The sequence below is a fragment of the Rhodnius prolixus genome, unplaced genomic scaffold, assembly GCF_049639745.1.
Source record: "Rhodnius prolixus isolate KJV_2025 unplaced genomic scaffold, Rpr scaffold_28, whole genome shotgun sequence".
In the NCBI taxonomy this organism is placed as follows: domain Eukaryota; kingdom Metazoa; phylum Arthropoda; class Insecta; order Hemiptera; family Reduviidae; genus Rhodnius; species Rhodnius prolixus.
The window spans coordinates 555,766-581,731 of NW_027411618.1; the positions used below are offsets into that span (position 1 = coordinate 555,766).

Below are 25,966 nucleotides of genomic sequence, written 5' to 3' on the forward strand. Positions count from 1 at the left end.
CTTCTATTGTGAAGTGTGCATAACTTAAGGCTGGAATGGCTGAAAGAGAACACGAGACACAATTCACAAAGAAAAAGGCTTAATTCATATTACACACTTCAAAATAAATTATTTATTAATTTATATCATTTTCACAGGCATACAAAATAAATATTGAGACTTTAAAAAAATATTTAAGGCGAGTTTAGCGAGCTGTCTGGCTTGCTCGGCAATATCGGCTTTGTCGCTTCTTTCCATCGCTGAAAAAGAAGAAGAAAAAAATTCGGACATTATATTGATGTGGCTTCTCCGGTCCTTGGGCGTTACAAACGTCTGGTCGTTTTTGTCTGAGAATTATGAGAGCGTTGATATGGTTATTATTATTAGCGTTTAATATTAAATAAATTTAATAGCTTCTAAAATTTGAAAAAACAACTCTCAACGATCTTTGTTAATTAAAAAAAAAAAAAAAAAAATTGTCTAATCTTTTAAAGTATTCTTCTAACAATGCGCTTCAAATCCCCCTTATCCCTTGTACTTAGGTTTCAAACGATAGCTATAGCAAATGCACTTTTATATACAAAAACATGAAATCCAAGAAAATTTGCATAATTAGGCCCATTTCTAAAAGCCTCTTTGAACCCTTAAAATTTTGGCTCAAAACTCGATGAGTAATCAAATAAATTTTTAATTGTAAAAGAAAAACGCAAATACTTTTCTTGAACGTAGTATTAGGATTTGGATTATCCAGCTCAAATAGAAATCTCTCACTTACATCCTTCAAGGTGCCCTGCCTGGTCAGGAGGTACAGCACAAAGTAGACTGGAATGACTGCCATCGGTACTAATGCCAGAGTGCGACCTATGTTCAGTGCCCAGTTTGGGTAGAAGTACGTTCGGTTGTAAGTGAGTGGCAACGCCTGTATTGTAGAAAATATAAGGATTCCCTAGAAAATATTTTCAAATTTTAAAATTTTTACCATAAATAGCATTAGCCACAACTGCAAAATAAAATTTATTTGCCTCACCAATGTGCAGATTGGCGTCAACCAAAGCCAACAAATACGAAACCATCCATGGATCATGTAGCCAACCATTTCCTTAATATTATGACAAAATAAGTCCACGCCATAGAAATGTGCTACAACGATTGATTCAAAGAAACAAAACCATAACAGTACCATGCCACTGGCGCCGTAATAGTCAAAAATTTGGAATATATATATTCCACCCTGGAATAAAGAAGAGTTACAATTAAGAATGGTACGTAAGATTGAATTGATTGAGCGAAGCTGGCAAGCCTCGAAAAACCCTATAAGTGCATAAAAAAACCTAAAGGTGTACTTTAGAACTTCGATATCACATTACAACTTTTCATGCCATGATGGAGCAGACTCGGCTAACAAATTTCACTTAAGTAGATTTTCAAAATCGCTTATGGGCGTTTTCCATATGTGCTATAGATTAGGCCAGCTTGTCAGGAATACTGGGGTTAAGTCTCCATAGGTAGTTTTCTAAATTAAAAGAGGAGTCTCCAGGCGAAATGAATAACTGAGGCTCTATCAAAAAACTTGGAGCATAAAAGCACTTACGTTGGTGACCATCAACAAGCCGATGAGGTAACTAATGCCAGCCACTGCTGCGATGAAGATCTGCCGGTTGCCAAGGTCCCTGAGCAATGAAGGCCACAGGTCCACGATGGCCGTCACGAATCCTTCGACGCCAACAAATTGTGAGTCCAAACCCATCAGCAATATCATGAAAAAAAAGAGGACTGACCAAACTGGTGCGATGGGCATTTCGGCCACTGCTTTTGGATACGCGATGAATGCTAGTCCAGGACCGCTCTCGGCTACCTGTAAACAAAAATTCATTGAGATGCCTGTCTAGGAGTTCCTTTCATGGCCAGAATAGGAAGTAAGTCTACTTTGTCGACCGACACGCCTTGCTCGTTGGCCATGAAGCCAAGCACGCTGAAGACCGCCAGGCCTGCGTAGATACTGGTGCAACTGTTGACTACCGAGATCAGCAGACAGTCCTTGATGAAGTTGTTGTGAAACTCGTTATAAGAGCCAAGTGCGGTCATGCAGCCAAGCGCAATTGCATAAGAAAAGAATATCTGCGTGCCAGCGTCAATCCACACCTGCAATAAGAGAATTTAGCCTCTAAAAAATCCATGTAATCATACTTGAGGAAATTAAACTGACTAAATGATTTTTAAACTTACCTGCGATTCAAACAATTTGGAGAAATCTGGTTTTAGATAGAATTTCAAACCTTCGCTGGCGCCTTTCAGAGTAATGCCTCGGACAAACAGTGCAGTAAGCATGAAGTAAGGGAAAATCGCTGGAAAAAAAAGCTTTGTTTTTTATGCTTATTGAGATTTAGAATAATGGAGGATATTGTCCAAATGTTTAATCGGGATCATGTGGTCCCTTTAGAAACAAGTACGTGCTGGGTATGGAAGAGGATGCAAAAATTATACAGCTGTTTAAACCTGACTTTCTTGTTAGTAAAGGAGCTTTTAAGATTAAATCTGTGCTAGCTCCACAACTGTGGTTCTATTGAATAAATGGCAGGAGTTCTTGGTTCTAAATCTATGCCTTGAGCAGTGCCATCGACTAAGATTGCATTAGTAAATAAGGGCTGAGAATAGAAAGTTTCGGAACAGAAATGAGAAAACTTATAATGAAACATAACTACATCCGATCTTTCCCACTGCAACTACACACAATCTTCTGATGTGCCCTCTGGGTGCACTAATCTGCAAGCCTACCTACATCGAACAGTGCGAAACCATCTCCGGCTACTACGTTATCTGTCAGTAACTGATGCTGCCTACTTGTTAGCTTCTCTAGCTTAAGTGACGGAGATAAGACGTAATTTACGTTAGAAAATTATATCAAACAAATACTACCATAATCCCGAAAGAAAACGGGAACACTCCCTAATTATCCATCGTAAGAATTGAAAAATTTAAACATGATGGCGCATAAAATTGCCTACATTGATTGAAAGAACTTGGAACTAAATTTAAACAAGAAGAACTCCACAACTTGTGATGTTATTTACAATTGTTTTTATTGATAGGCTAACTATAACGAATTCTATAATTGCAGGAGCTCAACTGCATGTGGTGCTATTTAAAATTGCCTTAATTATTATGCAGGAGTTTTCACTAGAACAGGATAAGCTCCATAGTCTAACGCAATCTTTGTGGCTCTTCGTAGTAAAAATTTAGAACCAAGAGGTACTGTTTATCAAGAAAGGTAACTTTTACAAGGCAATCAAATGTGCATTATAAATAGGTTAAAATAAACAAGAAGAAGATTTCTAAGAATCTACAAATCTCAAGAGTGAGGACTTTGGAGGTACTGAGCTACAACGTCTATTAATGCTACATAACAAAAAAAAAATCTGAAAAAATGTTTTTAAGCGACTGATAAGACTAAATACCTGTGAAATACACTACCTTCCCAGAGGATTTAATGCCCCGGTAAATGCAAAAATAGACCAAGATCCAGACTACAAGTAGTGACAAGGCCAGCTCTGGTCTTATCTGGCCAATGTCCTCGATACCAGTGCTTAGTCCAAGAACTCGATTCCTGAAAAGAACTACATGAGAATCTAAAACTCAACTCTAGTATGTCACTCATGCTTATTCCATAATACGAAATTAAGTGAGCAAGTTAAGAGAAGAGAGGGGTGGGGTCCTAGTGGGGTACATTCGATCATTGGTGTCGAGTTTTCAGATATGTTCACTATGCCCAACTTGGGAAGCAACCTATAGATTTCAATTAGGTTAAGTAGTTGAGCCAAGCATTTTCTCTGGATGGACTTTTTTCCAAGCTATCCCAAGTGAAATTTAAAGTTGTAAATTATACGTAAAATGATATTAAAACTGTCCGGTAGGACAGTTGTATAAGGGTTGACCATCAAAAACTGCACGAAAAAGCGTAACGTTGAAAAACACCCAACTTTGACAATTTTTTTCTCTTTTTCTATAAAAGATAAAATTCCCAAATTTTCTTTAAATCTTACTCCAAACCCTCCTTTATAACTGTAATTTTTTTGCAACCACCCAGATCTAATAGGTTTCGAGAAAAAAGTTGCCGAAAATGAGCAAAAACGGCTTTTTCAAAAAATGTTCTTGTTCTTGTTCTTCTTGTTGTTGTTGTTCTTGTTGTTCTTGTTGTTCTTGTTGTTACCTTTTTTGTAAACAACGTAGCGCCTAAACGCGCGAACCGATTTTCATGAATGAGGTGTCATTCGATTCAATATTTTATGTAGATGTGCCTTTTGGGGGCCCCGACGCTGTACATCGAATGGGAGAGGAGTTAGCCCCCTTTATGTAAGGCCCCCTCCAAAATTATTATTACTAATTACTCTGTAAATCTTGGCCCGATTTTGATAAAATTTGGTAGGATGATAGGGTTAGGGCTGCCCTACGTAACATTAAGCGGCGATCAGCTCTTACACTTGTTAAGGGGAAGTATAACAATCTTTCAAATTATCGACACGTGAACCGATTTTTATGAATGAAGTGTCATTCGAATCGAAATTTTATACAGATTTGCACTTTAAAAGTCTCGACGCTATGCCTCATAAGGAGGGGAGTTCGCCCCACCCAAATAAGGCCCTTTCTAAAACTATTATTACCAATATTTCTACAAAGCTTAGTCCGATTTTGATAAAATTCAGCTCGAATAGGTGGTTATAGCTCCTCTACGTTGCTGATTCTCTTGCTCCTACTAAGAGGAAGTACTGCAATCGTTTAAATTATCAATGAGTGAACCGATTTAAATCAATGAATTGTTCGATTAAAAAATCTTTGCCTCTTTGCCTTTTAGGGAGAAGTACTGCAATCCTAGTTTATTTTTCTTACTCCTCTTAAAAGGAAGTACTGAAATCGCAGTTTAATTTTGCTATTTACGTACAAATACCTTCCTATGTTATTCAAAACGCTTTCTCAAAAAAATTGTTATTGTGGATGGTTTGGGAGCCGCAACTACAATCATTCTTTAAAAAGATCTCTCCAGTGGTAGTTAACACCTTATCAGGTTATAATGATAAAATTGCTTATTCCAAATTTTAAAAAAATCTGTAAAGCAGATATGTAACTTTGTAAAATAGACAAAAAGGAAAATCTATCCAAAAGGTACAAAAATCTCCTTAACAAAAACTTACAGTTTAAAATGTTAAGTATAAGGGTTGATTAAACGCCAAAAGGTACACAAATCAGCGAGTACCCAACATTTCATTAATACTTCATTAATATTTAAGTAATTCTACTGCATTAATTTTCATTAATAAGTTATTTTTTAGAATTTATTAGATATCACAGACCCTTATGCTGGCCACTTCATTTATATTATTTTTTTGTTATAATTATGATAAATCACATATACGTACATGCATGTTAAAGTAAAGATAAAGTTAGAGTTGGCTACTGTCTTGAATTCGTCTTACCGAAATATTCGTGAGCACAATTAACACACAGTTAATAACAAGTAGATTATTAAACAATAATTATTCATTTCTCTATTGTAATTTAATTTAGTCCCCCTAATTTTACTTATAGTAAAATACTGGAATAATTAGCTGTCCTAAATATATGCATATCTTATTTACTTTATATTACATATATACAACATTGTGGGAAGAACACCTAGATGGAGAATGTAATTGAAGAAAACTATATTATTTGCGATAAAGCCAGATAATTATTACCTATTATTATAAACGTTTGACTACTTCATACAATAACAATTACTTTAATCGAAGAATGAACTTAAACCGACGATTTTTATTTAAGAAATAAAAATAAATAAATAAAATAAACAAAATCATTGATGTAAGTTGGTGTAAGCATTTTTTTAAACAAGGTTTTGAATTTTTTAGCCTCATATTTTTATTTTATTTTTTATAACGTTTTTCTTTTTAACCTGTAATTAATAGTTTGATTATTATAAATAACTAGATATTACAGTCAATCTACAGTGCTACTTGAACATATATTTTGTAGACGAAAATGGCCAGCATAAGGGTCTGTGACATCTAATAAATTCTAAAAAATAACTTATTAATGAAAATTAATGCAGTAGAATTACTTAAATATTAATGAAGTATTAATGAAATGTTGGGTACTCGCTGATTTGTGTACCTTTTGGCGTTTAATCAACCCTTATACTTAACATTTTAAACTGTAAGTTTTTGTTAAGGAGTATGTATATGTATTAAATATAAAAGACTTTATATGATAAGAAAAATTATATGTATTAAATACTCGTATAAGGGACTTTATCACCACAAGAGAAATTATCTTAATGCGCTTGAGCAATTTACAAACTATAAAGAAATTTTCTTACGTCCGTAAAGAACTTTAGGAACGAAATGGAAATTCTTTTACATCTTTTAAAGAGATTTATATAGGAAAGAGAAATCTTCTTAAAATCTTAAGAGAAATCTAGAGTTTACTGTAGCTGGTGTGCAGGATTCGCTTTCACAGCTGTCAATAGAATTTAAATTTTATAACTTTAAAGTATAACTTAGTTAATAACTTTAAAGTTAGAAGATGCCTATGACCAAGCTTAACTGTCCAAGCTCTTATTACCTCTAATTGTTTTGAACGAGACCTGTATGTAGTAGAGTTCTCTGGAAACGAATGTTCCCTCTCTATTTCACTATATTTCGTCAGCGACGTTTTAGGTTAGTTTACTTACTTTTGCTACACTAGGTAAAAGGAAGTTCTGCGATCGTGTCAAATTGAGTTTATACCGTTAATATCCGTTTTGAGGTTCCACGAATAAAAAAAAAAGTATTTATAAATTAGTTTGCGTGCATGCATTAATATATGTATATATAATGTATGTGTGGTTGTCACAAATGAAATAAAAAATCACAGAAACGTCAAATTTGATATTTAGTTTTGGAATACTAACTATTGGACTCGGCAATGCCCTATTGGATAAAATCAGTCTACAGAAGAGCCATTTTTAATTTTAAAAAAAATCGTTTTTATTACTCCTAAGATTTTCTTCCAACGTGGTGAATTACTTGTATAATTATAGACCAATAACTTTTGTTTCAAACATTTGTCCAGAAAAATTCATGTTATGGCACTTTTGAAAGAGTCATGAGGGAGGCTACTTCCCAAAGTGTCATTTACTAATCTAGTAAATATTAATAGAAATTATGTATGTAAAAATGCCATATTTGAAAAAAAAATTCTCCGTAATTACATCTTTATTGAGTGTATTTTTCACTTTTATTTTTATTTTTTCAAAAATGTTTTGAATATTTTGTTTAAACTTCAAATTCATGCAAGTAGATATAATACTTTTATTAAAATAATGTTTCTAGAAGTGTTTGTTTTAGGCAGTTATACAGAGAGATAGGGTTAGACTTCCTTCTAATGTTTCTTAATAATAACGTTAGTTAGTTTTACGAAATAATGGGAGTAAGAATTAAATGTTTTGCACGTCCAACTTTCAATAATATGTATAGATTAGAATTTTGGTTAATGCAGTAAGAGAAAGTCGTGTGAGAGTGTCGTATTAAAAGTTGTGTCTTAATGTAGTGTAAATCGCGTAGGTTTTATCTTAAGCTGAAAGTAAAAGGGGTAATTAAACAGGGCAAAGTACGCTTCAGCATTCAGAGAAAAACGCAGACTTCTTTTACAACGTAGTATCAATCTCATGTTGGAAATTTTAAACCAACAATTTGAGCTATTTTTATTCGAATTATGCTCATTATCCATATGTTACGTATCATTTTTCAGGTCTCAAAGCATTATCCAACTTAAGTGGTATTCCAAGGTGGAAACATGGTGGGGCTTTGAGAGCAGGGAGTATTGAGAATGGGTCAATATGAAAAAAGTGGGGTGAGGTTTTCCTTATAGGACTCAGACGTGACAGCTGAAGGCCTAGAATGTCATTATGCAGCTGAGAGATTTAATTCAAATCCTCGACTGCCTTTGGGCCACCTACCCAGCGTACCTTGCCTAGAACCTTGAGCATATTCTGTTATTTTTCAAGGAAATATCTAGCAAGGACTGCTATAGGTTAGCATGCAGTCTGGGTGATAACATGAATTGCTGGTCCCCTTCTCTTGACTTTCGACTTCCTCACTCACCTTGGGTACACACTTACTCCCAGTACTCCACAACTGGATCCACGGTTCCATTTTGTGCTAAGGAAGTATTTGTAAAACATCTCTCAGTGTTCCAGTAGTGACCACAAGTGGCCCATGGCAATTCTTGGGCGAAAGAGTTATAGAAGTAGTGTGCGCCCCATGCCAGAATCACGATGTAGTAGATGTTCAGCACAAAGCAGATGATAGTTGTGCCATATCCAATGCCTGCAGTCGAGTAAATATCATGAGCCATTCTTACTACCGACTTCTAATAGCTACTTACAGCAAATAGCAAAATGACCTTAAAAAATGGTTTACCTTTAAATACAGGACATATATTCCATGCGGTAATACCACCTTCACTCATGTATTGTCCAAGTCCAACTTCCAACAGAAAGATTGGGATGCCGCCAGTTATTAGGCATATAAAGTAAGGTATAAGAAACGCCCCTGGAAAAAAACAAAGAAATTTTTAAATAAGTGTTATCAAAACAACAACACCACAAAATACCCAGATTGCAGGACCTAAAGGTTGAAGATCACACCTGAAACCGGAAGCCCTCTACATGAACAGGATAAAAACTAAACCTAGTGGTTCCTATATTATTTAGTACAAGAACTGAGCTTGTCACTTGGAAGCTATATAATCAAGACTAGATTAGATTCCGTGGGGGTCGGAAGGCCAACGCCACTGCGACCCAGATGGTCTACTGAGACCTCCAGGCCTATCTGTTAAACTAGAATTAGGGATCTTGGGAAGGGTACCTCGGGGGTATTATTAAGGCATAGGTTTATCTTTTTGGAATCAAATGCGTCTTTCGCACATTCACAATACGTGCAGTGTCGTTTCCTTCTTACTTACAAAACCTAAGAAGCTAATCGATACTAGGCCTAAGCGATACATTTGTTTTCTCACAACATAGGATCCCTCCTTGGGGAAGCGATGCCATGATATCTAAATGTATGAGCACCCAGTTTAGACGAAAAAGATCTATTTTTGCACCTTATTTGGCAGATTAATCAGTACTAAAAACTTATTTATTTTCAATGTTATTGATGTTATAAGTTTGATGTAATGGGATTGATTTATAAATTTTATCCTTTAAATCCTTAATTTATTGATCAATAAAAGACAATATTGTTATATAATGACCGCTCCATATAGATTTACATCACATGCAGTAATAGCGGAGAAAATGTAACAAAAAAGTTGCTCGCAGCAAATGAATTACGAGAAACTGTCTTGTATTCGTTTATTTTTCTATAGCTACAAGAGCCGTCTTTGCCTTTTAAAAATAACATCAAGGAAAATGATTTGATGCTGGAGTTAGTTTCGCAGTCGTCCCTTAATCAAGTTGGCCCATGATACTTTCTAGTATTAATAATAATACATTAACAAAAAAAAAAAAAAACTTGTTAACATATCGAAAATAAATAAATGCTAAGTATTTTATGACTTGGAAACATCCTTCAGCCGAAGATAAACTTTTTAAGATTTAACTATAACATACAAAATACAAATAAAATAAATCATATTCTAATTTTTTTTTATATTTAATTTAAAAAAAAAACGTAATAATTATAATAGATAAATAAACCAAAAGTAAAAAAAAAACATACTATTGGGAATTGATTGAAAACAAAAAGTAATTAAGTAATAAAATACAAGAAATTGAATTTAAGAATAGTAAAAGGAACATGTTTAAGTATATATTCTAATATCTTTGAAATCATCACACTAAATAAGGAAAATAGAAACATAGACGTTGGGAAAATTGTTAAATAAAATAAATAAATTAACACCGTTTATGAAAAATTGAACTCCTGCATTAATTTGAACCGATTCTGCTATACGAAGCGAGTAAAAATTAACTAGACTTTTACAATCCAAAGAATTGAGAAGAAACACAAGAAGAAGAAGACAGAAAAAGAAGAACTCCGAGATGGCGCACTCGAAATTCCGCGAGAATTGTACAAATTACAAGGTTCTGCACAATGTTCTTCCCCGCATTGAGGTTATGTATGGAACACCTCCTTCTTTCCTCATCACTTTCAACCCAGGGCGCATAGTTCAAATATGAGTAATTTGCCTCTCATTTTATGTAACGATATCTAATCTCTTGAGAAGGATAGTGGATAAAATATAATAATTCGCAGTTTGTATCTAGCTGCTTATAGAATGTGAATCTTGAGGAGCACAAGCTTCGTGAAATCTATCTGATGTGCCAATTTAAGTTTTTCCAGCAGGATCTAAAACTGGTTTTCCCATAGGGGCTGGTCACCAATAAATACTTTCTAGTATAAAACAGGTTAAATCACTTACCTCCTCCATTTTTATAGCAAAGATATGGAAATCTCCAGACATTACCCAATCCGACGGCAAATCCAATCACTGACAGTACAAATTCTATTTTATTATCCCATTTCTCTCTGGGTGGCGTTACTCGACTAGTTTTGGAACTCTGCAGCTGTTTGGCCATCACTGCCGGCCATTCGTGTGGATGAGTGCAGCCGTAGATTATAAATCAGTGCCGGTCCAAACCAAGGACAAGCATGAATTAGTCTCAATTATTTAATTTGGCGTGTTAGAGTAACAAAGGGGCGACCTAGGCTAATTGGCTGAATGAAGAGCTAGCGGCCACCCAAGTATCCAACATCCCGAACACATCACTTTCTCTTTTTCCAATTATTACAAGTTTCATTGGTAATTTGTCCTCTCAGTGGATCTAGAATACGATTACCTGTAGTTAAGCGTTCAGCAGCACGTACTCATACTCTTAACTTCTACATATCTTTTAGTGAGGACTAATGTTCTAACCTATTTCAGTTATAAATATAGTGTAAATGAAAGCCTTTATTTAATTTATTACTAATATAATTATATTTTGCAAAAGAAGTGAAGAGACTAACATGACTCATGGTTGACTGATCAAAGATGCTGTCTCTATTTAAACAATTAGAAATAATAAATTTGTAACAGTTTTAACTCAAAAATTTGCCTGTACTCATTCATTTAGAACGGTATTAAATTAAGAAAGACATTTCATATTCTTTCATAGGGCCGTGAGAAGTAAAATTGGTGCCTGGGACAAACCAATAATTTGACTGGATCTTATAAAATTATTTTTAAAAAATTATGTTTTTTAAACTATCTGATTTAAATATCTCAAAATGCAAGCTTGATGTCCGAAAATTCTTACCAGTAAAATTATAAAGAAAAAAAAAAACTCGTCTTTAATGATTTAAAATGTTTGACTGAGTGCTATGATGAACAGTCAGGTGAAAGACCTTTGAGTCTTGATAGTCTAACTTCAAAAATTCATTTAAAATCCTATTCCCCCTAAACAGGTAGGAGAAATTTAAAATAGAGAATGTCAGTCAGAAGAATAATGAATTCGTTGGGTGGCAGGCTTTATAGCATTTTAGAATAGGATCTAAACGAGCATACCTATTTTTTATAGTGCTCATGGCCTTTTCTTGTATTCAACTTGGGTAAAACGAAATGGGATTTAAATATACCAAAGCCATTAACCACACGGAACATCAACAAACAATTTGTGTCTTTTATTTAACATGTAGGAACCAGAGAATTATTTTCATTAGAGAACATATTTCTCTAAAAAGAAAGTCTTACTAGATATGAATAAGTAGTTTATATAAAATCGCCTAACAGTATTGGTCAGCTTTACTATATGAGTAATGAGAATGTTTATAAAGAGAGGCATGAGAAGGGTCTAAACAATTAGCCAAAAAAATAATTAGTAATCTAGTCTTTGTTCTAGAATTTATAAGTTTAAAAAAAAATTAATGAGATGGGCGTTTAGTTTTATTTGATAATTTTTAGTTTTTTAAATGTTAACTTATTAGAATTCTTTACTTTGAGAAATTATACTTGCTCTTTCTCTCTATGTTAAGTATGAGAAGGTATTGTTTTAGAGTTTTCTCCAGAAATATCCGTTTTGAGGTTCCTGAGTCCAAAAAAGGGGTTTTTATACTTTGGTCTGTGTCTTACTCTCTTTCTCTCACTTTATTATTATTTCAACATGCACCACATTAAATAGTATTGCATGCAATTTATAACTATGATTAATTATTTAAAATAATATTGTTTAATTATTATGATACGTCAAAGGCACCTCGCCAAAGGATTGCTGCATCTCATCAAAGATGTGAATAAAGGAGAAACTCCAGCATACGAATTAAAAGCCCTAGCCTTAGAAACCATCCATAATAGATACCCGGACAGCCTTTGACTGCATGTGTATACGGATGGGTCAGCTGTAAACGCTAGTGGTAGTGCAGGTGCAGGGGTTTATGGCTCCGATTTCAGTTTGGCGGAACCAGTAGGAAGAGTGGCCTCTAATTTCGATGGGGAGGTCAGAGCGGTCCTTTAAGCCCTAAAATGCATTGTTAATATGGCGATTAAGAATGTAGTCCTTTTTATCGATTCGCAGGCCGCGATAACGGCACTGACTACTTGGGCTGCGACCGAGTCTCACACGATGTAATTCAATGTCGTAAAATAATTAACGACCTCATCGAGGAAAATGTGAGGGTAATTTTACAATGGATCCCCAGCCATTGCGGCCTCAGCGGGAATGAAGAAGCTGACAGACTCGCCAAGCTGTCAGCAAATATGACACAGCCTGAAACCCTTCAGGACCCCCATTCCTTTTGAGACCACAAGACAAATTTGCCGGACAAAAGCCAAAAAGAGAACAGCGGAGCTGCACACCACACAATCAGAGGGCAAACGATGGACCATCTTGAGGGACAATGTGCTGCCAAAGAACCTGCCTCGGAGGGTAGCGGTGGCCTGTTTTCGTTTGGTCACTGGACACGATTACCTGCAGGCACACTTATTTAAGATCGGGGTAGTTGACAACCCGAACTGTGTGCTTTGCGGGAACGGGCATATGACAGAAGACCATCTTTTTGAGTGCGAAGCCCTGTCCCTTTTGACTGCGACAACTGACGAGCTCTCTTCAAGAGCGAAAATATATTGGGCTGCGAGACATCTAATGGCCGAGCGCCAATGATGTATGGCATTAGGAAAAAAAAAAAATTATTAAATGAAAATGAGATGTTAATAATTTAACATACAATACCAAACATATCTATTTAAAGAAAAATGTAATTAAATAAACTGAAGTCACAAAATGTCAAAATCGATGTATTTTATAAACGGATATCACTAAAGTTGTCTAGTCACTTATTAGTGGAGTGATTGACAACACAAAGCTGAAATGCCGGACAAGAGAAGATCTAGTTGGCTCTAGAAGCGGGCAATGGAACATGAGATGGTCAACTTTCTGCTGTTGATTTCCAGTTAGGTCACAGAGACAACTAGCGGAGTCCAAGTGACCAAAACGGGCCAGAATACTCTTTAAACTACCTTGGTCTTTATGTAAAGATTAAATATTTATACTAATACCTTTCGGTGATTTTTCATTTTTGAGTTACCATAAAATACATTAAAAAAATCGTTTAACCGAAAATACCACTTTACTGATTTAATTCTGTTTTTGAGGGCTTTTTCGAAAACGGCTCCTTCGTTGTTTGTTTTTTTTAAATAGTAAACTAGTTGTAAATATGTGGGTAAATAACTTTTATTTGCAACATTTTTCCATAAAAATTCCATTAAACGCAATTAAGGGAGAGGGCGTGGTCATAAATTCTTATAATGTACCACCCTGTTAATTATACTTACTTGCTTGCCACCTGATGTTTTTTTGGTACTTTTATGACGTTAATAAAAATCAAATTTGGGACTGAATTTCCAAATTTAAAGAAAATCGGCTCACCACTAATAAATAAGCTTCGACTATTCTATTGAAACATCGAATCTTCAACACAAACAAAAACATTAATTAGAAACACTTTCCCGGAACATTTGATTAAAGGTATTTCTAGGTGGGGGATGAATAAGTTCCCTCTAAAATGTCATTTTTGTGTAATTTTTGGTCCTATTTCTTGGTACTTATAAGAAGGGTTATATTGGTTTCAAGAAAATTACTCAATCTGATGTTAGTCTCAAACGAAGAAAAAATAGAAAAAGGCCGCTAAACTGATCCCTGCCACCTTCCTCGTTTTTTAATTCCCCTTTGTTCAGACCACTGATTATTCTGGTAACATACTGAGATCTCTCCATTAAGCATTGTTTCAGAACGTTCTAACTAGTGCCTTTAACACTTAAATGTTCACGTTTCAGAGTCAGCATCCCGTGAGATACGTTATCAAAAATTCTAAAAAAAGTTAAAAAAAAAAAAAAAAAAGGCCTTGCTTAGATCACAGATGATTACTGCTGAAGTTTCTTTGCTCTCCATTGCGACTAGCTTTTCTTTTACCAGCTTGCTTACAACGTCAGTCGTTGAATGTCTCTTTCTGTAGCCATATTGTGGCTATATCACTCATTCATTAACTACTTTTTAAACTAACGTCGACAGTTTGTAAGTCTTCGTTTCTTTTCTTAAATACTGATGTTATTTTACTAATTTTTAAAACATTAGGAAAACAAACTTCTTTGACGCAAAGATTTATATGATTAGTTATGGGTGTTATAATAGATTGTTTTTTAAATAAAATAATTGGAATGATCAATAACTTTTATTGATGTGGATCTATACTAATTATTGGTGAATGAAGAAACAGTCCCAGAAACTTTTAAAAAGTGAGTATTTAACTTTTCTACTTGCATTATCGTTTATTTCCACACAGTCTTGTAGTTATCATCCGAATGTAAAAAAACAGTTTTCGTTGCTAATCCTTTTTTTGCAATTTGCAATCCCAACATTGCTCTTATTAGATTTACCCTGACTAATGTTGATTTATTCGAAAACTAAGCTTTTTTTAAATAATACAATATCTCTATATTTCTTGGAGAAGTTACTCATTAAAAATTTTTTTTGATTGCCAAGATTACCCTTAATTTTATATTTTGTTTAAACCTACGTCTTCACGGGCAATAGCTACTTCGGCCATGCGACGTCTGGCAGCCCATTTTGTATGTTTGTGTATGTGGGTCCGTGAGCATATTGTCCCGGACATCCTGCAGTTGGGAACATGTGAGCAGGACCATTCATAAAATTCATTTCTAGTGTGGTGCACCAACAGTCCCTTTAGCTTCATCAGATTGAACAGCCTAACTCTAAATGTTATATTTCTTTGACAATCGGTTTCACAGAATCAATAAAACCTGAGGCAGATTTTTATATTGCGTGGCCCATTATTTTTGTTGGAAATGTTAATTCATCTTCTCCAATAATCTGAGCTAATTTCATTTTCTTGCTCTCTCTTGCCTAATTCGAAAGATTTTAGAGATTGATTTTCACCAGAAATTCATGGTGTCACCGTAACCAGTCGTGCTGAAGACCGCAATGTTGGGCTCTCAGAATGCTGTTCAGTCATGGATTCAGCTTAGGTCAAACTTGATTAGGATTTTTGAATTTTAAAACTACAAAATTAAAAAAAGTGTTTATTTTGAATAGACTATACAAAAACTTGTTTGTATACAATGTTCGAGGTCGCCTCAAATTGCTTATCCAGGTGGTTCGAAACAGAGTCAAGATTCCAGTAAAAAACTTTTAGGTATCATTAAAGTTACGCTTGCTTCGAGGGTTCATTTACACTCAGTCTTTCAAGTTATTTGGTTGTTGTTCATAGGGAACATGGTGTTACAAGATTATTCAAGCAATTCTGAAGCTCTTCCAAATCCTGGTGATTGGTATCCTTGAATACGGAGTTGCCTTGAGTCCTTTTTACTTGAAAATGTAAAAAGTTTCCTTCTGAAGAATATCTTCCATCAAGAAATGACAGAAATTTTGAGGAATGCCCAACAGAAGACTGAAATTAACTTATTTTTGGAGCCAATACTCAGGAACTCGTCTTTATGCCTTGGAAAGAAATGAGGCGAATAGACGATAACTCACGATCAGTTAAAAAATCAAAATAGATTTTTTTTTTTAAAGTTAGGAAATTAAATGGATATTCTACGTTTGCTATAATTGAAGGTTACATCAGTACATATCCTCCAGGCCGGGGCGTAATCGTTGTTGTGGTCTTCTTTCATAGCGCACCCTAGGCTCCCGAGTTGAATGATCTCCCATCGAGATCTCCGCGCAAAGTTGCTTATCCAGTGACTAAAACACAACAGAAGAAAAAATTATGAGTTCAAAACAGTTTAAAAAAGCTCCGAGTAGTTATAAGGCCGCAGGTTTACGCTAAGCCTAGCCAGAACTGGTATTATTATTAATTCTTTATTAAATACAAAATAAACATAATAAAATTATCAATTAAAATCATTCAAAAGCACCAACATGATCTTAAGACCATTGACAACGTCACTTAACTGCAAGAGTAAGGAAAGGACTTCACTTAAAGTTTGCGACTACATAATTATTTACAATAATTAAAGTCAATCAATATAAACCCAAGAAATTTAGTTAACAGCAGATTCCTATTAAAAATTAATTACAGTAGCAAAAATGCGTGCAGCTTTAGAACAAAAGATTATCAGTGGCCAGACAGAACCATTAAACATTTTAAAATATCTTCACTAGAAAATACATACTTGGCTACATACTTTCAGTGACAATAATAATACAGTTGTTGTAAAATACAAAATTGTAATAATAATAATAATAATAATAATAATAATATGTAATCTGGAAGCTGTGGGTCTGCACGTGTCATCCCAGCTCGAGTAGTATTTGGAAATAAGAAGAACTATGATAGTGGGCGCTAATGACCAAGATGTTGATGCGCCGAAAAAAAAAAAATAATAATAATATGTAATAACAATAATGTGACTTCGTTATTAAAATGGCCTTTTCAAGTTTTAATTTTTTTTCCCCCTAAGACAAGCCTCTTTCTGATAAATTGAAATTAAAACACTATTACGTCAAAAAATGATTTTTTATTTATTTATTTATTTTAAGTATTCTGAAGTCACAAGCTAACTTTATTTTTTAAGCGTTACCAATTCATTCAAATTGTTGCTGTAATCAGGTGAAAAATTAATAACGTTCTTATGTTATTAAGTTTTTGGAATAAAATAATCTTCTTCTAGGAATAATGTAATGCAGTAATGAATTCTACCATTCAATTCAACAGTGATCAGATCGAAATTAATAGTTTCAAATACTATCACTGCCTTCAAGCTTATTAAACCAAGACATGTTAGTGTGTGACGCTAGATTTATTGTGGATCGTTATGTAAGTAGGAGACATACTTAAACTGTCTCCAATATTAGCATTCCCATTTCCAATGTGAAGGCTACCTCTAGATGCAGTAAGTGCTCTAGCGCGCAAAGCATTGAATAACACGTTACTAACAGCGGAATGCATCATCTCATAGAACCTAAAACAGAAGATGGTAGAGAATGATAGAGAATACCTTCTAGGTTTAGCCAAAAAACCCCGTAGGGGGAGCCACTTCTTCAGGGTACTTGGAGTCCCCGCGGGTATCCCAGCCTAACAACATGAACATGAGCAACATATACTGTTACTACACCCCATTACATTTAAACTGTACACATAGGGGCATAGTCATCTGTACAATGTGGGGGCTTATTAGCTCGGATCCGTTGGTGCAGATTGTAACTGGATGAGGAGAAAACGGCCTCTCTCACTGGCTGTTCGACTGCGGTGCAATCGAGTTGGTTGCGCTATGAAACCTATGGATCTTGCGAGACCAAAGGAGATAGTAGCGCAAAAAGAACTAGTAGGGAAAGTCATCCACCTCTTTAGTAGGGGAGGTTTCATCTACTAGATCCAAAGGGGATGGCACAATAAGTCTATTTTGGCTGCGGTGCCGTGGAGCGTAGATTCGTACCCCGACAATCTAATCTAATCTAGCCAAAAAAAAAGTCTGAAGCTGCACAACAGAATTGCAAACTACATGCTTTCGGAGTTTAAAAACAGCAGGTGAACATATCATACCTCAGACGTTATATGATTCAAATTCCTAAGTTGGTTCTCAAGTTTTTCAAATTCCTGTAGAATGTCAGGCTTGCCTAACTTCTTTACTGATGCCTTAGTCTTGGCTATCTGAAAAATTAATCAATGATTAGTTCAGGCCAGAAATTTGTATTTTCAAGGCTTGGAAGTTTGGATGAGCGATTTGTAAAATACTTACTATTTCCTCACAGAACGTATGCTTCTTTTCTGTGGCTGAATCCGTCTGCAGAACGCTTCTTAGGATGGGAAACGTGTCGTCCGGACGATTTAAATCAGCCAATGCCGCTACCTTAACAGAACCACAGGATGGAATCCATGAATTATTGTGTTTCTAAGTCATATTTCGAGATTATTTTACTTAATGCTGACATAAATAAGAAATCCGACTAGAGAAGGAATCATTTTTTCAGACTTAAAGTTTATGAAACCGCATAAAGCCCATCAGCTAATAACCATTAGCCCTGTGTTAAGTATATCTACCAAAAACAGAACTACTGCTATACACCACGTGGAGACGTGTCCACTTTTGCAAAGGAAAGCATTTTCGTAAGTTTTAGAGTACTAGTTTATTCTATCTACAATGTACAGGACTACAAAAAAAGGATTAACCCTATTATTTAACTTTAATCTGATTAACTACAATCACGGCCAAGTCCGTGGGGTGGTCATCACAGAAAGAAAGATCAACTTGTAGTAAGTATTCTACAGTATATGGTTACGGTTTGTGAGAATTGGGGCCACTGCCGGTCTAAACGGTTCTTTAAAGGGTTTAATCTAGCTCGTAGAGGTCCACAGTTGGGTATCTTCTACCCTATCTGCGCACAATACTTACAGCAAGTATAGGTATTTTAATATTGGAATAGGTTACCTTCAAGTTCCTGATTGTCACGTAAGTTTGTTGCTTCGTAGAGCTGAGTATCTCAAGCGCAACATGCGGAGACTTTTGGTTGAGAGCTAAAGCTGCTGCAAAGGTCCCAGCACGTCTCATTGGATAATGTCCATATTTTGTAAATTCCGACCATAAATTTTTGGCGTAATTGAAGGATTCCGCCGTATTCTGTATCAGAAATAAGAAATAATTTATAAGTTCAAATTAGCGATGAGCTGAGGTGGATTTTTTCTTCCTCCAAAAACTGAATTCATCTCATCTACATATATTTGTGAGGCTCAAGGTTTCTTTAGTAGTGGATGATCTTCAAAAGTGCAGCAAGATAGGTTGACCCTAAATTATCTTGAGTTTATTATCACCATTTTTAAGCCACTTTTGAAGGAGTTTTTTTAAATGCCTCAACTAACCATGAAAATACTATTGAACTTCTAGGAAAAATAGAAACAAGACTTCTGAATAATAACAACATAATTTTGCTTACTAACCAGTTTATAGCAAGCTGCCAGAACTAAGACCACAGCGTTTTTAGGAAATTTGGATCCTTGCACCTGTTTTTTCTGGATTACATCGAACACCTGGATTACCTCTTCGTACATTTCATTTTTTAACAATAAGTCCATGAGGATCTGGAATGACATTAACTGGTCGAAGAATCCATCCATTTCTGGATTCATGAACATCTGGAAAATAAATTGTACACATAATTGTAGGTGTACCCGGGGTTCTATCTCTTCACTCCTGTGTCATAATGAGCTAAGTACTCATTAACATGGAATAAATAATTTCTGCAGGCGCAGAGTATATTGTATTCAATACATTGGTGGCTCATCCGACACATGATGATCTAGTGAATTGCATTCTGCCAGATCGGAAATCTAGTCGAAAGGCTGCAGAAGTAAATAATCACTCATATCACTTTACTAAGGAACGGAAACACCAAAAGAAAGTATTAAAAAATTAAGAAAGGGTTCTCTGGATCTACTGCATGTCATTTAGGTACACTAATTAAAGTTTTTCATTTTTCACGAGTTCACTAGTGTTAAAGTTATATTACAGAGATATCAGAAAATGAAGTAGACACCTATTTAAATTTAGGTGAGGATGGCGTCACAGCCAATGTGAAGAAAGAAAAAAAAAATGAATAGTACGCATTTAGCTCTCAAAAAGCGAAAATTTACCCACGTCTACGTTATTACCTCATTTAGCAAAAATGAGTTTAATATGCCTGTTAAACAACTCTTGTGAAGAATGTGTAGATTTGTTGGCGACCTTCTGTTTCATCTTATGTCTAATCAGAGGGCACATGATAATTGCAATATCACCATCACCCCTTAGGTGCAAAAAAGTGATTAACGCTAAGCCATTTATTACAACTTAAGGAGGTTTCGCTGTCTGCAAAAAGGTGCTAAAAGTGAGCCTAGAATGTAGCACATACAATGAAATTCTTATATGAAATTACTACAGAAACCCATCCGTGCCTTTACTATTTAGGCAGCGAAACTTTACCATCTTCCTTTACATATAAATGAAAAGAGCTATCACATAGATTAATAGTTAAAAAGACCTAAAACGAAAACAATTAGGCGGGAACCTGAAAAAAATCTTGAAAGCAAATTGATAATAAAATTATCCTTTTACCCGGCCAGAGATTGATTCTCTTTTACGAGCCAAGAATTATTTATAAAGTTAGCTGGTACAATTGCTTTACTTGATGAAACTGGTGCCGGATGTTGAATAAACCCACAAAATGCAGGCAATGAAATAAAAGGTGTACCCGGGGTTCTATCTCTTCACTCCTGTGTCATAATGAGCTAAGCACTCATTAATCTCGATGCAAGGAAATCCGGCTCAATGGTCCACCATTCTCTCCAGAGAAAAGGGCTTCCAAGGCCCCTTTTACCCATCCTTTTAAGGACCCTAGAAACAAATGTGCAGGGAAATCTGCGATACACAAATGTAGTTTGGATAGATGGTAAAGACTCGAGTTACATAAGATACAAAAATTTTAACAAGGTTTGCTTGCTGATGAGTTGAGTTTAATCCAAAGAAGGGCTCTGGAATAATACTGGATGATGGGGCCATGCAAGAATATGTTATAATTATTACTAGGAGTAAAGATAAAATTCTATAAACAATAAAAATAAATAAATAAATAAATGCCCAGGATATAAGGGAGAGAAATTATTGCCAATTCCGTAATTTGTAATATGTGTATTTGCCAAGCTTTCGACTTAGAGACCAAAATTTCTTCAGGGCTTTTACTGATTGACAATTGCACATTAGTATTGATAGCATAGTTTAAAACTTTTTTTTTACATGGTAGCTATAACCTCAAAGATTAGGTAATGGTTATTTTTTTGGTTCTGATTGTTAAGGTGTGGTTATCTATTACCCGTAAAGATAATTTAAAAAGTTTTTTTTTTTAATTTTTTCGAAAATTGCCATCTCTGGTATATTCCATTAATGAAAAATAAGACAATTGCTGTTTTTACCTCGAATGCTTCTTTTGGCCTGTTGACGAAGTAGTACATCCTCATGACAACAGGGCCAAAAATAAACGACCCAAAGCGCAGCTCTCTGTTCTGGCTGGAAAACCTGGAAAAAGGAAATTACCCAACATTACCACACGTAACTGCACCAGCAAAATTATAGGAAGATCCAGCAGTTGACAAAGACCTAGCACGCTGTTGTAATATGTAAAATGTAATTTTGCAAAAACAAAAATATATCGGCGTCTAGATCCAGCAAGTACTAGAAAATGGAAACATTCCGTTAAGTAAAAAAATTTCTTCAGATCAATCAATTTTCTTTATACATAGAATTGTTGGCAACAAATATAATAAAATTTATATAAGAACGAAGTCTCCGCAATCGAAGTTTAAAGAAAATAGTTGGAGAAACTTTTAGGAAATACATGAAAAATAGCATCAACGCAATCTCACCTTGGGTCTGAACCGACAATAATTTTAGACCAGAATATCAGCTTGAGCTTCATCAAATCAGAAGCGACAAGATTATCACAGAATGTGCGATAAAAACGGTGCCTCGCGAAAAAAAAAACCTTTTAAATTATTCTAAAATACAAAACTACATAAGCATATGAGTATAGCTGAGAGACATGAGGCTAGCCGCAAGCAGTGAGGTGAAGAGAACTGCATTGCACTGCAATGACTTATTGTAGCATGTGGAAGACGGGAGACCCTTCTGAGGGAAATGGTGCCAAACGTTCACTCGTTGAGGGATTTATCGCCAACTTTAGACTGCCAACACAGCAAGATTTCCTTCAGGTTTTAAAATCAAGTGAAAGATAACTCTGTTTGCTCTTTGTGTGAAATGAATGAGCAAGTGATAGGCAACCATCTGACAACTTGTCTAAAATAGTCCACGTTAAAGAAAAAATCACGCGCTGATAAATGGCGCCAGAGATATCTTTATAGTACTGGGATGCAAGTCGGGAAATAAGATTAATTTTCGCTCAAAAAACTGGTACAGAATAAAAAATCAGACAGACAGCCACAATGTCTAACTTACAAAATCCACTTTTTCGTATCCAGCGAAAATGTGTACTTCCAGTGAAAAATCAAAATAGAAATTCACAAGCTTAAGAGAATGCAATTTTTAGACGTTTCTCAATCAAGTGTAAATTAACCTAATCTTATACTCACTTGAGCATCATATTTCGAACCAGTTCAAGGTCTTGGTCGGTGCCCTCCACTAAATGGATCATGTGCTTCAAATCCTCTGTGAATATCATGCTGTTGGAATCCTGGTTGGCATAGGCCGACATTTTCATTCGAAACTTATCTTCAACATTTGCAAACTGAGTTTTAATTCGTTCCCTCGCTTTCGAGTAGTTATCCACGCCCAAAACTGTCGAGTTGTACAGTGTTCTGTAAACTGTGCATTCATTATGAAATTACAAAGCTAACTTGACACACTCTTACTTCACATAAATATAATATATAGTACGTATAAGGGATTCAAAAACATATCTGAAAATGAAGCGGCTCCTGAGACTGTATTAAATTTATAATAAATTTGAGAAAATCATACCAAATGTTTAGGGACTATTTCATACAAGAAAACATCTAGTTTTTCTGATAGCATAAAGTAAAAGTTATTTCCAGAAGAGCTTGGGTACTATTGTTCCTCATTAACTTGAATACAAATGAAGAGATAACTGCAGGTACCCTAATTATGTATGCTGAAGACTCAACCTTAACAACAAGGGTGACAAAGAAGCATGAAGCCTTGAAGATAGACACATGCTTGAATCGAAGAAGAGAGTGAAAAATGTGAGTTGTAGATAATACGACGGCACTAAATATGAATAAAACAGATTTAGTTTGGTCTGAATAAAAATTTTGCGGAAACTACCTACCAAGTATCTTACATACAGCAAATGTACTCAGTAAAGTAACGTTGAGAAAGAAATAAGTAGGCTGAATTTTTTTTTTATTTACCAATTAATAGAACTACTGCATGTGGATGTTTTAGGAACTACTTTGGATTGTTCCACCCACATCTAATGAGTGAACTAATGTGATTTAGGGGTCACTATATATTGATTAGGTATTCAAAATCAAGAAAAAAGTAATTCGTGTAATGGTCAAAGCATGGAAGTTGGCTTACTGCAGAAAAATTCACCAACATGAGAATCCCATTGGTGTTTATTTTAACAAATGTGATCATGAGCAAATATCGTTTGGTTAGCTTGGACAATAAGAAATGTTAAGGGAACCAAGCAGACTTCCGATTATGCTGCACAGAATAAGATAGGAAATCTTATTCACTGACGGTGCTTCTACATACCGTAGTGACCGTGTTAAATTATACGCATGTGCACAGTTGTAAGTATGAAGCCAACCAAGCATCACTTCTAAATTTAAAGAACTCTATTTCATTTGTTGTTCCAACTTATAAATTGTTCAAAAGACGTTAACTCATCAAATCTGAATGTACGAAGGAATAAATGAATGGAACAAAATAAAAACCATACAAAAAATCCAGTTTAATGTTATTTAAAAAAAAAAAAAAAAAAATTATTCAACTATTTTGCTGCAATTTTTTATTTCTGTTCTAGGTTTAATTACTTCATTTAGACGTTGAACATTGTCTATGCATCACTAACCCTTAAAAGATCAACTAAGGTTGAGGACAAACTCGACCATGCTAACAGTTCTCTTTTAGCATAGTGATATAGGACCTCAGGCTCTGGCCATCCCAGGAGCGTTAGGATGAGATACTATCAATTTCTTGAACCTGAATTCGATCCTACTGGATTAATGAAAGAATATTGGTAAGCAAGTAAGAGCTTGTTTTCAACGTCATAGGTCTCTTAGCGATTGGAGGGAAGTGTTGAGAACTCCAACATACCTTATTTGATCAATGATCAACTGCTTGTTGTAATTTCATATATCAATGAAGTTATCAAAGCTACATTAGCAACCAAAAAATATAGCTGATTGATTAAATAAATAATTTTATACCTTTTACTACTACTTTAGTCTGGAGATTTACAATTTGCTCTGATGAAGCACTTCACGGCTCAAACACTCAGCCAACATTGCCTTAACATTGAGGCTTAATGGTGGCTACCATGAATATGCCACACTGAAAAGACTGAAATCGAGTTACAGTGCTCAGAAATACTAGGCTAGATCAAATTGGTGAAAGCCTAAAATGAGTTTTGAAGCTGCGGCTGGGGCTTTAGAACTCGAGTTCTGCACTGATTCTCATTAACTCAAAACTTCAATAGACTTACGAGATACAGCATAGATACATATTCCTCTTTTCCGAACTGAAGAAATAATTGAGAGGTTTGCAGTTAGGGTGCATGAGTTAGTCACCATCTAGGACATTACTAAAGTACTTACCGGTTGCCGTGCATCCTTGACCATACAACTTTTGTAACCCAACACTAATACTTCTCAAATTACTAGTTAATCTTATCATAGTTACGTTAGAAACAAGAAAGATAAATACATAAATAGTTCCTTTGATTTATACAACTAGACCTAGAACATTTAATGCAACTTGCTTGAGATCAGATACTGGTAAAGGTAAGTGAGGAGGTTTCATTAGCACCATGTGCAACTCAATCAAATTTTTTCTTATATATAAGTATATATATATTAGTTTTTAATTTTCCATTGCCAGCACAAAATGAAGTTAATTAATTAAGTTTTATTTGTTAAAATTATATTAGATTAAAAACATTAAAAGTCAGTTTTAAAAGAATATGTATGTATGTAACATTGGGGCGGAGCCGTCCACTGAAAATTCTTCTTCAATTTCTGTCTGCAACTCTGCAACAGAATAAACATTAAACTGAAGATATAAAACTTTCAAAACTTATTAGGTATCGCCGATTATTCGGCGTTACTCTATAAGCGTAGATAATAGGAGTAGTTATATGAAGGTATAATCTTGATCTAAGAAAATTTGACTTCTGACTTTTGACGCAACTCATAAAAATTCCATACTTTACCAAATTCTTGAAATCGAATTTTAACATTTCTACAGTTCTGATAATAAAAGTATGAATTTAATTGTACATTCCGTGATACTTATTAAACAAAAAATTGTTTTTATGCACAAAAGGTTTCGGGATCGATGAAATCAATGTAGCAAGAAGAGAAAATATGAATGGATTTATTGTGGCAAATCTAGAAAGCATCTTACTTCTCGCAGGAATGTTTTCTCAAATAATTGTTTGATAATGTCTTCTTTATCTATTATTTGTAGGAAATTATAAATGACCATTTTCTGCAAAATAAGGAACAATTGTTTCGTGCAATTTTCCACTTCTGTGCTGAGAACAAATTATCTAGCACTGAGAACCCAACAAATTTTCAATATTTTATTTGTTATTACAAAAATATTTTTCTGCCAGAACAGTGTGCACTCGGTCTAACTGAGTAGACTAGAGTCAGCAAGTAATCGCGCACGACAGTCACAACTAGTTCAAAATATATTTCTGGTTCTATTGCTGGGCAAAGAATCAATT

The 25,966-nt window shown here is 34.8% G+C and overlaps 2 protein-coding genes across 3 annotated transcripts; both read right to left on the minus strand.

Moving 5' to 3' along the window:
- Positions 1–83: 83 nt before the first annotated feature.
- Positions 84–10,636, minus strand: LOC141457577 (sodium- and chloride-dependent taurine transporter-like). 2 transcript variants are annotated; one of them, XM_074134756.1, is made up of 10 exons: positions 10,435–10,636; positions 8,430–8,561; positions 8,129–8,336; positions 3,435–3,583; positions 2,206–2,324; positions 1,921–2,121; positions 1,571–1,834; positions 1,007–1,210; positions 755–925; positions 84–239 (listed from the first exon to the last, which is right to left on the minus strand). In XM_074134756.1, the coding sequence occupies exons 1-10, from the start codon at positions 10,589–10,591 to the stop codon at positions 174–176; spliced, it is 1,671 nt and encodes a 556-aa protein (XP_073990857.1). In that variant the 5' UTR covers positions 10,592–10,636; the 3' UTR covers positions 84–173. The 2 variants fall into 2 exon arrangements, with proteins under 2 accessions (XP_073990857.1, XP_073990856.1); XM_074134755.1 differs by having other exon boundaries at positions 1,906–2,121; positions 10,435–10,634.
- A 4,935-nt stretch (positions 10,637–15,571) lies between these two features.
- On the minus strand, positions 15,572–25,045 carry LOC141457583 (pentatricopeptide repeat-containing protein 2, mitochondrial-like). The gene is made up of 8 exons (XM_074134765.1): positions 24,834–25,045; positions 22,623–22,854; positions 21,450–21,552; positions 19,443–19,637; positions 18,937–19,125; positions 18,247–18,357; positions 18,051–18,158; positions 15,572–16,249 (listed from the first exon to the last, which is right to left on the minus strand). Exons 1-8 carry the CDS (start codon positions 24,910–24,912, stop codon positions 16,127–16,129), a joined length of 1,140 nt encoding a protein of 379 aa, XP_073990866.1. The 5' UTR covers positions 24,913–25,045; the 3' UTR covers positions 15,572–16,126.
- Between the last annotated feature and the right edge of the window lie 921 nt (positions 25,046–25,966).